The following is a 16,953-nucleotide window of genomic DNA, read 5'->3' as shown; positions in this document are numbered from 1 at the left end:
TTAATACTCAATAATACGTTCTAAAAAGAAATTAAGTAATAGTGATAGTTTCGAAGATAGTAATAATGAAAAAGCTAATTATGCAATTCAATTATATTTTTTGGAAGCAATTACCAGTGCTTTCTCATGTTGCCCTGTTAGAGAAATGTAGAAAGAAAGCAACGGTATGAATGATGCGCTCGTTTCCTCATGAACACTGATAACTGTTTGTAACATTTCAAGTACCTTTTAAAAAACCAGGAAACCTTAGTAATACTGTTTCATTTTTGCGTATTTTCATTATATATATATATATATATATATGGGATAGACAAAAAAATCTAAAAACACTTACGTAAGTTTTGCGGTTACCGATCGTTTTTTGTTTTCAATGTGTCATGTGGACCTCTCTCTTCCACCAGCAGTAACCAGTTCACCTGTGTGTGTCGTGGTGTGAAAGTGGTGCGGTAAAATGGGCGACCTGACAGACTTCCAAAGAGCCATGATCGTTGGTGCCCGTCCGGTTGGAGCTTCAGTAGCAACAGTGGCGAACATTGTGAAGGTATCGAAAGGCACTGTGTCCAATGTCACGAGGGCATACACAATTCATGGGCAAACGACGCCTGCAAAGCACAACAGTGGTCGAAAGACAATCCTGTCAAATAGGGAACGGAGGGCATTAAAACGGTTGAGTTGGGTTGATGTTAGTTTAGCGTCCCTTTCAGCAGCGAGGCTATATGAGACGTGGAACTACTGATTAACATGGAATCCGAACCACATGAGCTCCCGCCGGCAATCGAACCCGGGTCTCCCACGCCAAAGGCGCGTACGCTAACTGCTTAGCCACGAAGGAGCTCGGATTGTAGCAGCTAAAAAGAAGACCACTGCAATGAAACTTACGTCTGAACTCAATTCCGGTCTACAGAACTCGGTTTCATCGGAAACAGTGTGAGGGAACTTCATAAAATGAAAATTCATAGCAGGGCCGCTATCGCCAAATCCCTGGTCACAGCAGTAAATGCGAAGAGGCGTATCCAGTGGTGCAAGGACCACAAGGCGTGGACTCATGAGCAGTGGAAACATGTAATGTGGTCCGCTGAATCGACCATCTTGTTTCCAACGACCGATCGTGTTTACGTATGGAGAACACCGTCGCAGGCCTATGATACAGACTGTCTGCTCCCAACTGTAAAGCATGGGGGTGGTTCTGTTACAGTATGGACAGTAATATCGTGGTTTTCTGCAGGTCCCATCATAGCCCTGCATGGAATGATGAATGCTAAGGCGTATGAGGCCATTTTGGGGGACCAGGTTCTACCCATGGCACAAATTTTATTCCCTGGTGGTGATGGCATCTACCAAGATGATTTGGCACCCTTCACGCTGCAAAAACGGTGAAATCATGGCTTGAGGAGCATGACCAGGAGCTATCACACTTCCCCTAGGTCCCACAAGCACCAGATCTGAACATCATTGAGCCATTGTGGTCCGAGTTAGAAAGGCATGTTCGACCTCATTAAACTCCACCAGCATCCCTTAAGGAACTGGAGCATGTTTTGGAGGAACAATGGTACAAAATTCCACACAACACGATTCAGGAGCTGTATACGTCCATTTCACGTCGGATCCAAGCTGTTTTGGACGCAAAAGGAGGCCCCACACCATACTAGGTATGATTTTCACACTTTTGCAAACGTTTTAGATTTTTTGTCCAATTCATATTATATATATATATGTTGGGGTTTGATGTATCCTTACGAATTATTATATGGTATTAATATTCTCAAGTTTTAGCCTCATTAAATTACTAGCCACCTTATATGAGTGAAAACAGTATTCAAAATAATATGCATAATGGCATATGTATTGTCAGATGAACGATCGATGAGTAGAAGGGTAGATGACAAAAATGTTTAAGTTGCAAGATCACCTTCTACACTGAACTTCAGAAACTCACTAAAGTGGAGTGCACAACAAGAAGTTAATGCACATCCGTAATTCCACCGTATGACAAAATCTGTGCTTGATTTTTCAATACGTGTCACTTTCACATATATCAAAACTAAATAAAAATGGAAGTATTACAATTCTGGATTGATAGTGATCCTAAACTCTCAAAATAGTATATACTACTATTCAAAAATTTGGATTCTCAATTTAATGTATAACGACTCACCAAGGGTAGTCGTCAACCTGGTTCGATCGTTGATATATAAATCTCGAGTGGTAGCAATTGTTTGCATGCAAAAATATCTTTAATAAATATATATACTATTATTCTCACCTTTTCTATCAGAATTATAAAGTCGATGAACGGTATTAAATGGTTTATTAGTTGATACACTTTTATGTATTTTTATTCAAAACATCATGCACACATACAAGATGATTAGGTATCCATAAACAATTACATAGCAACTAATTACATAACACTCTCAATATCTCTTACAGATATTAAAAACATTCTTCTTTTGTTAATATTAAATTAACATTCTATTAAGTATAGTGCACATGTATGAGCACTTTCTGCCCAAGGTACAGGTAATTAATAATCTATCCAAAGTATTTCGTTATATAAAATGTCGCCCGACAATTGGACTGAATATAAAAGTCATAAGCAAGCTTGGCTTTTATCTTCAAGAACCACTGGTCCGTTTACAATAATGGTCTTACATTACATATGTTCATCACATTTTGATCGCCCCTCGTATGTATCTTCATTACATATCATAGATATAGATACATTTATAACAAATCTTTCACTTCATTAATACTTATCTTTTATTACATTAATTATATTTATTTCATTATCCTTCATTACATTATTATTATATTTTATTATTAAAATGTCGTCGCCCATTTATTTAATCTTTGAAGGGTGCGAAGTCAAAATCGTAAGAAACAAACATGAGTTACCATTATCCAGGGCGCATTATATAATAATTATATTAGGTGATACTTTAAAATAAACATTGGATCAATAAGGCATCAAAATATAGAAGAATCTCATTCAAGACAGTCGTTGAATAATTAACTTAATAGACTGAATCTTATACTTAACATAATCTTTGTTTTTAATCAATTATGAATCGAATTATAATTCCTCATACTGTCTGTATAGCGACATTATAAGAGTTGTTTTCATTATCGATATTAACACATAAACTTAAAAATAAAAGTTCACAAGAATCTATAACTGATATGGGTTTAACCTAATTTCATTAACGGTAATCAGCTTACATTCGTACTTGCATATGATTCTAATGAAGTACATTGTACTGCACAATCATGATTAGGTTCCACAATATGTTGTACATGTATTTCATCGTGATTCTGATTGTGATACGAAGTGCCATCTCTTGACCTCCAATTACGTCTATCCATGTAGCTTGTTGTATTCCTGTAATTTCGCCCTATATTTCGATTGTTTTTAAATCCGTTTTGATTATATGATCTAACATAAGGATTGCTACGATTAATTAGGTTAGGCTGATTCCCTACATAACTTTGCCTATTTTGCTCGTTTTGATTGATAGAATTTACTCGGCTTAGGTTGTGTTCCGTATCGTTCACACTTCTGATATTTAGATTCCGAACAGGTACAAAATGATCTGAATTATTCTTATTTTTACCTACTCCTGCTTGTTGATTCATAGCATGGTATTGAGTTTCATAGCATTGGACAAGCATTAATAAATGGTTGAAACTCATACACTGTGTAGAAAACAAGATCTGTTGTAACTTAAATGGGAGCAAATTTCGAATCGATGCTATTATTCTAGATTCCGATTGCAAGGGATTAACGACTTTCAATTCGTTGTAAGTATTTACAACAAATTCAACAACAGATTTGTGCAAACGAGGATTGAAATGTTGATTTCTAATGGTGGCATCTCGATTTGCAAACAAAAAGTCATTTTCATAATTCGCAATTAGCGCTGCTTTGAATTCCTCATAAGTATTGATGTGATCACGTACGGCTTTAAACCATAAAGAACATGGTGGGAGTAATACATGAGGGATTAATTTCATATATTGTGATCTATCTATACACATTATATTGCATTCGTCCTGAAATTTTTCCAGGAAAGAAGTAGCGTTCTCATTACATTTACCACTGAATTTACTCATAGCCCGTATTTCACTCATCTTAACACTTAACTTTACCTTCCTTTTATCATTCCATGTATTTATTGGGTGACAATTCCTATCCATGACGTGATGTGTCGTTGCACCATCCCTTTTCCGCCCATCTGTCCTCTTCGGATAAATTTCTTCCAAAATAATATCCTCATCAGACACAGGTGAAGACGAAGTCATCTCTGGTGAGTGGGGCAAATCCAAGCGATCACTACCCATATTATTGTGGTATGTGTTGTCCTTAACCTGTAGCGTTCTAATTTCTTCCTGTAGAGTAGCTATCAATTGCGTATTTGCACGTATGTTGTTAGAATTATTGATGACCTGAATCTTTTGCTGTTGAACAGAAGATTCTATTACTTCTAGATCCTTTTTTACACCACTGATTTCTTGGATTTGGTGGTTGTGCTTATCCTGACAATCCTCGGATATTCTTTTTAATTTTTCCTCGAACTGCGAGGTGATGTCATTCATCGCCTGGACAATTGACTGTTTCGTTTCATCTGACTTCTGTTCTATCTTCTGTTCTATCGTCTGCTTTAACTCCTCGTATTGCTGGTTAGATTCTTCGGACTTCTGTTCTATCGTCTGCTTCAATTCGACCAAATTTTGTTTCATGGCTTCAAAATCGTCCTTTCGACATTGTTCTTGCCGCTGTAAGGTTAGCAAGATTCGTTCTTCGAATGTCATTCCTGGTGCTACACTATGTTCACCGTTATCACCATCATTGGATTCATTTTCTATTGCCTCACCGTTCATTTTTCTTATAATTATTTTACCACTTCTCAGTCTTGTGAAATTTGTATTCATTAACTTTATTACAAAAGTAAATTCACCCTTACTTTGCTTCGGGATATGAATTTACAGCAATTCCCGGGTGAGGTAAACCAAAATTTTTAGCTAATCCCGGTGTGAAGGCACCAAAATTTTTATAACGACTCACCAAGGGTAGTCGTCAACCTGGTTCGATCGTTGATATATAAATCTCGAGTGGTAGCAATTGTTTGCATGCAAAAATATCTTTAATAAATATATATACTATTATTCTCACCTTTTCTATCAGAATTATAAAGTCGATGAACGGTATCAAATGGTTTATTAGTTGATACACTTTTATGTATTTTTATTCAAAACATCATGCACACATACAAGATGATTAGGTATCCATAAACAATTACATAGCAACTAATTACATAACACTCTCAATATCTCTTACAGATATTAAAAACATTCTTCTTTTGTTAATATTAAATTAACATTCTATTAAGTATAGTGCACATGTATGAGCACTTTCTGCCCAAGGTACAGGTAATTAATAATCTATCCAAAGTATTTCGTTATAAATGATGGAAAAATTAACACCAAAGAATTTTTGGCCAGTAATCAACCCAGGTGGCTGGAAAAATCTAACAGTAAGTTATTATTATTTTTTTAAATAATCAATATGGAGATAAATACATTTGTAAAACAGAAAAATGAAAAGAAAAAAATCCACCTTTGTTCTCACATGACTACTTAATATAACAAAAAAAAAATGATACAAGGAATATCAAATTTACTGTACATACTTGATATCCAGTCTCCTGACCTGGACGCTGCATGTAAATACATAAAGTAATCAGTAACACTCGCATTAAAAATAAAGGACTATCCTTATTTAAATATCACACATCCAAAGAAAGAGACCAAGAAAGAAGATTCAATTGTAGTATTCCAGACTAAAAATACTGAATGATAGTTGCACAGAAGAAAATTTTATATTATATATATATATATATATATATATATATATATATATATATATACACTCTCTCTCTCTCCTATTTAAAAAAGTCAAACTGAAATCCCAATAAAGGGCTAGTATTCTTTTGAACAATACAGTATTATTATAATTTCATGAATACATCACAAGCAACAAACGAAGGCATATTCGACACGCTTTTGTTTTATATACGCACTCATGAGCAAATGAATTAGAGATAGCTGTCATTGATGTTGATACTGAGTTTAACGTCCCTTTCAGAGCGAAGCTATACGAGACGGGATCTACTGATTAACGTGGAATCCGAACCACATGAACTCCCGCCGGCAATCGAACCCGGGTCTCCCACGCCACAGGCGCATAGTACGCTAACCATTTAGCCACCAAGAAGAAGCTCATAGATAACTGTCGTTCTGGCTAAATAACGCTGTACTTGGCCCGTTAAGTGTAATAGGAGGACGTGACATATGACAGTGAGGACATCAGACTTGGTACACGCTAAATGAATAACACTGTAATACAGGATGAGTAAGACACGATATCTCGGCGCTTTTGATCACAGCCAGATTGTCAGTCCAGATATGTATCACTCCATCTCTGAAGTCGTACAGGAACTTGGATTTTCGTAGATTCGGGCGAAACCACCGCAACCAGGGTCAACTGTCGTGGTGTATGACGAGCTGATGACTGGGAATCGCCGTCGGCTAGCTCGGATGGCAAGAGTGAATAAGACCGGCCAAGTGAAAAGATTACTCGTTAATTCAATGCATGTAAGCAGCCATGCTATCCAGAATCATATCCTCACTATGGGTATAAAAGCGAGCGTCATACTAGGGTAACTCGTCAATATCTGTCACAAGACTGACATGGACAAGAGAGCTTTGCCATTGGACGCTCGAAACATGGTGAAAAGTAACCTGAACAGATGAATCAAGGTAACAGTTGCTACACGCCGATGGCCGGGTAAGAGTGCGTCGTCAACCACATGAGGGAATGGATCTATCTTCCGACAAGAGTACTGCTCACGCCTGCGTTGGTGGTATCCCGGTATGGAGATTATTCACGTGGGATTAAATGGGAACCCCGGTACATCTGACAATGTCCTTCATTGGGGAGCGTTACAGGAACTTGCTGGGAGATCATGTTCATTCCTTTGCCTGCTTTCAGCACCTTGCAGGCGCCCTGTACCTACAGCAATACAATGCTGCAGCCCATCGGTCCTGATTTGTGACTGATTGGTTTGATGGCAGTTTTACGGGTGTGAAGATGTTTGCCTGCCCACGGAGGAACCCCGTTCCGACAAATCTTCGTACATTATGGCAAACTGTGCAGCGATCTTGGCTTAGTACGGCTTCCCTACAATACCGCACCACCGCTGTCATCAAGGCAAAAGGAGTGCTACACGCCACTAGCCAGATATCTAATTAAATTGCTCATGAGTATATGAGATAAATCAACTCCCACTCAATTAGTACTAAGCCACTCCCACATTTTCTCTAAATTAGTGTTGTATTCAATGAACCACGAATATAACCATAGCAAGTGATAAAAATACGGCAACAAAAATTAAGTTTCTTTCATTAGGGGATATTGTAATAAAAAGTCAAAGAATATATCGCATACAACAAGCAAAAGAATTGTATGTGGAGCTTTACCTCAATAGTAACTAAAAATTGTCCTAACTCGGTAGGTTGAAAAAACAAACATTTCACAACATTCTGCCAATTCTATTGGGGTACATGAGTAACAAGAAAAATATGTATAAAAAATAAAAAAATAAAAAGTTTACGGAGTAACAAAGAACGATCCATCACTGCAAGATTAAAAGAATGATTCAAACTTGGCCCGGTACACTAGATAAATAACCTTCAGTAAGTTCAACTCATCTCTAAGGCGATGACAAAATAGATTTCTCAATGTTGACATATTTTGCTAATGTGATATATTTCTGGAAAGGTTATACCAACAAAATCTATAATTATAGTGTTTTTCTGTGTATTAAACATTGTAAAAAGTGCGATTCAAAAGTCCTCAAACTCTGAATTGAAATTATTCAAAGAGTGTCTTGATGCACAACGTACAATAAATACTTATATTTTACATGGAATACACTTTAGTATAGAATCCTTAAATTACTTTCAGAAAATGGCTTCCATTAGACACGAATTGACCGGCAACGTATGTTCCTTGCCACTTTCCTGATTGTTATATCCCCAAATCTAGAATATCCTGGGGTGGTTGTGTATACCATGTTTCTCAAATAACACAGCCTGGTGTACTCAAATCAGGTAAGCGACGGGGCCACACATCAAAACGACATCAGTCGACCTTGCAAGAATTGCACAACATTTCGATGCTCATGTTTGATGTATGGCTCTTTGACCCGCCCTGTTGGACCCAACAATAGCATTAACCTTTTCCAAACATAGCCACGAACTCAGTGATGATATCCACGCACACATCTGACTTTCCATTAGTGTCGAAAAAGTAACTCCACAATTGTTTGTCCAGAAATTGTGCTACACGGCAACCATTGTCTGACAAAAACGTTCCAACAGGTTTTCGTTTCTTCGTCCTGACTTTTTGAAAATGATAGAGCATGTGTTGTCACTTGGTGCTACTGTCTGGTGGTAGGAAACGTTTTCCATGGTCTCTCACAAATATCGCAAGCAACAATACCCGTTAATATTTTCGCGCTTTTTAGTTATTACATTTTAAACTCATGAGTTTGATGACTTTCAAATCACACCATATATAAAAATGACACTTTCAACAACAATAATTAGTGCAAACTTGTTGAATTCAGTGTTAAGTGGAGATCTTAACCATAACTGTGGTCTCATTATATTCTATCCCTGAAACGTAAAAACAGTTTATATACTTCACTGGTATACAGGTTCACAACAGAATTTTTCATTTGACTTGTCCAACACGCGTCTTTAATTTCTAGCTACTAACGACACATCATAAAGTTAGAGTATCCAGCTTAACGTAGTATGTGCGATCAAGCAAATCTTTGATTACACATGTATATAGTTGTTAGGAAAGCTATTAAAACAACCAACGGTGCTTCAAAAGCATGCTTCCATGGGTATCAAAGAAAGAAAGAAAGAAAAAGAAATTTCACATGCTATAAAAGAAACTTCGCAGAACCTCGTAAGACACATTCACTCGAGTTAACTACTAACTACAATTCATTCCTCTCAAGCAATTAACTAATAAATAAACAAGTACTATTTTGATTTCATTCAATAAACGAAAGATACATACAGTTAAATATAGTGAGAACTAATAGTTCAACCCAACTAAATATCAACATTAAAAAATGTATGGAATGCATCAGCAAATGGAAGTGGAAAAAAAAAAATCTTGAAAAATTGAACAATATTTGCATCTGCTTCTTCAAACCAAAGTATGCTTTTTCCATTATCTTGCAGATTTCAAATAGTACAATACGATAAATAAGCTTGTGGCAACTCCATAATAAAAACTAATGCAATTCATCGAATAAGCCATGACAAACAGATACCTTTAACCATAACATGGAATAAATGCTAAAATACATAATGATATTAAAGCAAAACTAATGTACTCCAGACCTACAAAAAATTTATGGAAAGGAAAATCTTACTAGTGGGCTTGCTCCGTCCACATACAGCTAAACATTGTTTTCAACGCGTTGTATTTAAGTAATTTACTTACTGCATATACTAGGAAGTGTGTGTAGGCAATTTAACAGTCACTTTAGGTAATATTAAAATAATGACTCACTGTCAGATTTAATTGTGAACTCTGGGAGACAAGGCATTCATTATACAATGTGACGATTTCTTAACATAATCAACGGTTAACTCACTCACTCTTGGCTTAAAATAAGCCAGAGATTCAATATCAACCATTCGATTCTACGCTATGCCAATTCAATCCATTCAGGAATATCCATCTCTCTCAGATATTAATTTCATGTTATTCTCTCAGATTTTGTTTTAAGTTACTCTTTCGTTATTCATTTGATCTACTCACACGCGTTTTTCTGCTTAAAAACTACTTTTCGTAGAAAGAGAGAGATTTCTGTTACATTTACGGGTCACGATTTAATTAACTATTACTGAGTTTGAAGTCACTAACTCAAAAAGAAAGCAACACAGTTAATAATTTGATCTTGATTTCTCGTATAATTGAGTATGAAATAATTACGAATATATACCATAGTACTGAAAAAGTGATCTTTTAGTCCATAACAATTTTTAACATTTTAGCACTTACACCAGGGTAAGTCAAACTTCAAAACCACACCAAGTGAAAACCATTGAAAGTTGAGTGCTACGCGTCACGGTTAATTAAGTGAACATGGTTGTGTTACGTTAGTACACGAAAGAAGAATCGTGCCGAGCTTCTAGTTTTCTGCAGCCAAAAAACTATTCGACACCATCAGTTAGAACTTCTGAAACATCCTCCAAGACTTCAATCCTAGTGTTTTTTATGAGCTTGGGCTCCTCAAATATAAATTGGATGATCGCCGCTTAGACTATTAAGATGGCTGTCGACAAGACCCCATTACTTGTTCAGCCCTTTAACTAGAGGCGGATAACGTGTGCAACCAATGAGTCACCTCAAAATCTTCGAAATGGCAATCATCCAGATGATATTTCTGTTAATATAATAATCATATGTTTCATGTGGTTTGGCGGAAAAAGTTTAACATTGTCCTATTCATGAGTGATAAATTAAACATAACTTTAATAGAGATAAATATATGTAATCGATGTATTTTAAAAGAAACTATGTATCTATCGCTCAAATTACATCAGTATCATGTCCAACTTCAGGAATTGAGAAGATTCTTATCTTAAATCACAGTAAGCAGACCTAGTAATTTTCACCCAGCTCATTTATTGACATAGTAACTTTTTTTTTTTTTTTTTTACCTTCATGGCAAGATATGTAAGCGTAAGAGCGTAATTGTATATAAGAAGAAACAATGAATATACTGGATACGCAAAAATAAAAGGGAACAATAAAGTATACTTTGATTATAGTGCTCCTGTTCGTATTTGATAATAAAATACCAGTGTGCTATTTTATGAGCAAAGATATTTTGCTTTTCGCTAAGTCTTAGAAGAAACTTACAATAGAAGCAACGACGTTATTAACATTTTTATCCAGAATCAAATATTGAGTGGTGTCTAGTTACACGAATAAACCCACTCTAGTCGTAATAAGCAATTGCGAACTTAAAGAAAAGAAACAATCAATCAATCTAAATGTATTCTATAAGTAAAAATAAATTTCTGTCTCAAAAAGTAATTAAACCACTCATGCTATAGCTATACTGATGGCACTAAAATCATGCACAAGTCATATCAACAAGTTTCAAACATATTGCTTTCTTTCTTATTTTGTGATTTAAAATCAGAGGCATTCAATTAGATAACAGATATTACCATTCCAGTGTCATACTGAGTTGGCATTGGCTGTGGAAAGAAAAGTAATTAGTGACCTTCGTTTTAATGCAAAAAATATTTCTGTAGTGTGAAGAAAACATTACGTAATTAGTCAAACTATAGTCATGTATGAGTATTTCCAATGACTATTTACATTAAGAAAATCGTACTAAAATATACGAATTTCTGTAATTTGACTATAAATTTTCATTAATTCATTATCAAGCATTTGTTACTACGCGTAACTGTGTTATCTAGTCAAAAGGATATATACAGACACAAACTAGTGTAACAGCTTTTGGAATTCCAATGCATTGATCTTTCTTCCTGGTGCATTCAAACACATGGGATCATGAACAATAATCTGCTGAATAAATATTTTTCAACCTGAACTGGAGAATCCTGACCTAAGGGATAGAGATTAATGTTGTCAATCTGTCAATATGTAAATTTGTTGTATACCACAATTGAATAGAGTGCGGGAGGTGGAGAAAAAAAAGGAAATCTGAAGATTGATACCGCGGAAAGGGTTCCTACCTGAAGCTCGGAAACAACCTCTCACTCACTGCCTAAAGCTTCAATTGTACCTCATACTCATCTGCTTAAGATCAACTTTCATCGGCGTGCAATGAGAAGTGGAACTGAATAACTACACGTAAATTCGAAAGTAGAAGTCAGTGCACATTTCATTTTTAGTGACAAATACAGAAATACTCGCAGAGAGGAGCAGAAACTTGATTGAACGACAGGTAAATATACCTATGTACCTCCTGTATAAATCTCCTATGAGTCTATATCGAACCTTGTAATCATCGATTGCCCAACCTCTTGCAGTTTAGGAAGAATGGTGGAAGTTAAAACTTTGCTATTCTATTTTCATCCACTTCTACACTTTTAAGTTAATGTATTTTAAAGTAACAATGATATTATGCATTTAATTTTAAATGAGACCATCCACAGAGGAAAATGCTGAATTCACAGGCAATTAAAAAAGAAATTAAACTAGTATGAGCTTATATACTAATGAAAGGAGGAAACAACCGATTTTTTTTTAACACACCAGATCTTCACTAGGTGCGAATTTTATAACACACAAAGAGTGAAAAAGTTACCGACTGGATTGGGTGGCGTAGTGGTTAACTCATTGGCACGGTATCTCGGAGGCCCCGGGTCTGATTCTCGGTCCAGTCAGTCACTTTTTCACTCTTTGTGTGTTACAGTATGAGCTTATTTTCGGTAGCTTGATATTTTATGTACAATAAATGAAGGCATTACATACTCACCGTCAAAAGGTCTTGCTAATATCACAAGACCCTACTAATATAAAGTCATTCAACCAATTATTTTGTTAAAATATTAGAGTGCCTGAATTAAACTTCTGAAGATGAGAACAGTACACACATACATACATTGCAAAGACTGATAGGAAGGATTCAACTTGGTAACCGTTATCTTTTGTGGACTACGTTGTAGTAGAAGATCAAAAATTGAGTTTCATTTGGAATTTCGGAGTTTTTTGCCGGAACTAAGACTTTTGCTACAAATCAAGACTCCAGCACATGATCTACTAGACTATCTGCCACAGAATTAGGATTTTTTTAAAAAAAATTCTTCGTCTGGGTCACGTCAATATTATGCTTTTCAAATATAGTAGCAAGTACTATAGCACAAATTAATTACATACGGAAATAAGCATTTTCAACCACACAATTCAGCTTGAATCAGCAGAGAATCTTCACACGTTCAGCTTGATCTAATAAGATTATTCTTTCTTTGTTTTAAGACAATAAATCCTATAGTGCAGATGCAATACAAACATTACCGAGGATATCCAAATGCTACTTGCTGTAAAACAACAGAGTAAAAAAGTGGAAGCGTTTATGCCTTACACAATATCAACGTTTTAATAGCCTACCATAAATTGGAACACGGTTTTCCAATTCCTGTCGGTAATACGGTGATCGCCACGATATATATATATCAGAATCGGAATAATGTCTGACAGGGTTTAGTCTGTTCTACTTGGTCGAAGGACCCATTAATGAGGCAACCTATCTACATACCCATTTTACACTGCCTCCATTACTCCAGGATGGATATACCACAATACAGTACACCCTGTTGCTATCCCATAACGCTCAGCTTCGTGGGAGATAACTTGGGAGCGGGGACATATGACGTGGGCGGCACATTATCCTGACCTTATACCCATGGATTCTTTTTGTATGCGGCACTTATCGAAGTAAGCGTATAGAGGAAAACATGCGTATTCTGTAAAATTTTGCCGACAATGTCTCCAGTTCTCTTACAAACTTGAAATTTTTAGAGATTTCAACAGAAGAAAATATACTGACAAAGATATTTTCACTATATTTTTGTTCGATAGTAGCATAAAATAAGAGAATTACAAGTAAGACAAATATGAACATATTTTCTTCCAGTGCCAACACTACAAACTGGTTACATTCTCTAGAGCTACAGGGAATGTTACTACTCAACGATGAGCATTGGTACTTCATTTCGAAGAACAAGGCTAAGTGGATTTAAATTTATGTATGAAATATTCTGTCAAACCTTTTTTGTTCTAATGAAATTATTACTCACCTGCAATATCGCATTACTGTATACATTAATTTACATATGTATGAGTAAACAATGGAAATTATCTATAGAAATATGCGAATCGCAAACAAAACAAAAATAGTCTTGTGCCAGTATGAGAGGTAGTTAAGTGGCGTACGCAATAAGCTGATAAAACCAAAGATTAACTTCTCGTACCCTATTGGGACTAAGTTTCGTTCCTCACTCAAGGATTTAAGACTCATCAAAATATTATTATTAGTTTGAAACTGAGTTAGCTCTTGTAAAACAGGTTACACTTTTAATTAAATGTGCTTACAATGCAAAAATTAGAGCACACACACACACACACACACACACACACACACACACACACACACACACACACAAAATCAATGAATGAATGAGGAAGACATTTTAGCGTCTGCATTCGTTTACAAAGAAATTACCTTATTATCTTGACCTTATGTTCATCAAAAGGATTGTCTCGGTATCATGTCAGGTGTTTACTGGTTTTACCAATTGATTCCCTTCAGTGCCCACCGTTCTCGATCACTCGACTGTTTATTTTCACTTATTTTCACAAAGAGTTGTGTGTGTAGTCAATAAGCAACGTTTGCAATTTGCGTATGTGAATAGTTTTCATTGTTTACCTCAGATGTATGTAAAATCAATATACTGATACAATTATTGAACTACTACAAGTAATATCTGTTATAATTTCAGAACAGCCTTGACCCACAGAGTGTAGTCGCGTGCCCATGTTGAAGTTTTTTGCTTCAAACTTATACTATTACATAAAAGAGTAGAAGTGAGGGCCTCATCATCGCCCAGGCCATACTACTATAGGAAGAACCATGAAATTTGGAGAAAACATTCCTTCCGTCACGAAAGCAATGGATAAGGAAGGATTGTTCAAAATATATATCATAAATGGAGTAAAGGAACATATATATTTGTCAATTACACTTACATTGAAATGTGTATCCTATGGGGAAAGGAATTGAAATCTTTTCCATAAACCTATTCTCCCCATGTGAAGAATGAGCATTTCAGATAGTACTGAATAAAAATACTGAGAAAACTTTTATTTATTTATTTATTTATTTGCCGTCAACACAACAGACATAAGCCCAATTATAGTGTTGGGCTTACAATACTAATACATTTACAATAGTTTTCTTAAACATACAGTTCATATTGCAGATGTCAATTTCTTTGTGTTTGATACATATTTTGTTACAAGTACTGGAACACATTCTCCAAATTGGTGATTTCAATAATACGTTGATCCTTGCTTTATTGCAATAAAACAGACCAGAGTTATAAGCACGAGTTTTAAGTGTCAGGACATGAAAATTTAATGTTGATATGAGATCCGTACAATTAAATTCGTTTTGTACTATTTTATGGAGAAAAATCATATCTGTCACATTTCGCCTTTGTTCACGTGTAGGGATACAGAAGTTGTCTATTAATGTTAGATAATTTTCATAATATGGATAGATTCTAGTTGTCCTTTACGTCAAGTATTTGATAAATTTAGATTGGACCTTTTCCAGTTGGTGTCTGTATTGCTGTTGTGATGGGTTCCAGATCACAGCAGCATATTCCGGTTTTGATCGGACATAGGCATAATACATTTTTGTTAGTGTAGTACTATTGTTAAATTCCTTTCCACTTCTAATTATGAACCCTAACATCTTGAAAGATTCGTTAACTATGTTCTCTATATGGTTATTAAATGTCAGTTTCGAATCAAATATAACTCCAAGATCTTTGAATAAATTTAATCTATTTAGTAAGGTCTGATTCATTGAGAAATCAAACTCTATTTGACTTTTGTTTCTGGTAAACGATAAAATGTTACATTTGTTTATGTTTACATTGAGTTTGTTAAGAGAACACCAATTAGCAATATTTTCCATGTCACGTTGTAAATCGAGACAGTCATGGATGGTCTTTATCCTACCGTATATTTTGAGGTCATCAGCAAAAAGCAATTTGTTACTTAATAATATATGATCAGAGAGATCGTTAATGAATAAAAAGAACAATAACGGACCTAGATTAGAGCCCTGGGGAATTCCAGAATATGCAATATAATCAGATGATTTATATTCTTTGTAGATAACAGTTTGTTTTCGATTATGAAAAGAACTTGATCAAGGGAGAAGAGAAATTATATTCGCCTAGCTTATGTAATAGTACCTTGTGATTGACTCTGTCAAATGTCTTTTCAAAATCTATATATATTACATCAACCTGACATCCTACATCTAACGAATTTGCTATAAAGTCTGTGATAAGTGCAAGGTTTATTGTTGTTAATTTGTGTGGGATAAAGCCTTGTTGATATGGCGAGATTACGGGTTGGATGTGGTCAATTATCCGTCGGTATAGGATTTGTTCAAATATCTTTGCAAAAGTAGGTAAAATTGATATAGGCCGGTAGTTATTTATTTCGTGTTTATCATTGGTTTTTGGTACTGGGCAAACTATAGATGATTTCCATTTATCCGGAAAAACGCATATTTTTAAAGCGAGATTGAATGCAATCCTTAGCGTATATGCAAACGCATCTATACAACCCTTTATCAATAGTCTTGCGTTATCTTGCATCCTTCAGCGATTTCGAATATATGAAGTAAACGGAGGTACTTTCGACAAACAGTCACAGCGTATGCGACATTTTTTGCACATTTTTGTATATCCGACCCATTGCCATGCTTACGGAGCTCAGGAAACACATTACACAAGCTACTGCCAACAAATAGAAGATATGTGAAGATGTAAACAGTTTACATGTTGAGAGTAGTGTGTGAAGAACGTAAACCATTATAAACGTTGCTAATATAACCACTACTTTTAACAAAATCTATACATAAGTCTAGTCCTGTTAAAATCAGCTCAATTTCCACCCGTAAATAGATTGGCTTCTGATACTAAAGAGATCTGAAGGAGACCAAGTCTGTGGCTATTTGAGAATGCGTTTTCGAAGCGTTACCCCCTAGAGCGAACGCGACGAAGGTGGCTATTTGGTAACTT

At 35.5% G+C, this 16,953-nt stretch overlaps 1 protein-coding gene across 6 annotated transcripts in view; it reads right to left on the bottom strand.

The window, feature by feature from the left end:
• The window catches only part of LOC145688299 (synaptophysin-like protein 2), a 63,345-nt gene that overhangs the window by 33,886 nt on the left and 12,506 nt on the right, over positions 1-16,953 (bottom strand). Inside the window, exons 3-4 of one of the 6 annotated variants that reach the window (XM_081762301.1) lie at positions 11,326-11,355; positions 5,688-5,714 (exon numbers count right to left, since the gene is read on the bottom strand). The exons of 3 other annotated variants lie outside the window; for them this stretch is intronic. In XM_081762301.1, the coding sequence (XP_081618427.1) occupies positions 5,688-5,714; positions 11,326-11,355 (57 nt within the window). Of the gene's footprint in view, positions 1-5,687; positions 5,715-11,325; positions 11,356-11,603; positions 11,627-16,953 lie in introns of those variants that run through there. 2 more of the 6 variants (XM_081762302.1, XM_081762307.1) reach the window with 2 other exon arrangements.

Source organism: Thermobia domestica, chromosome 6, assembly GCF_964235325.1.
Source record: "Thermobia domestica chromosome 6, izTheDome1.hap1.1, whole genome shotgun sequence".
NCBI classification, from domain to species: domain Eukaryota; kingdom Metazoa; phylum Arthropoda; class Insecta; order Zygentoma; family Lepismatidae; genus Thermobia; species Thermobia domestica.
Note: the sequence above shows the minus strand (reverse complement) of the source record. Positions and strands in the feature narration are given on the sequence as shown.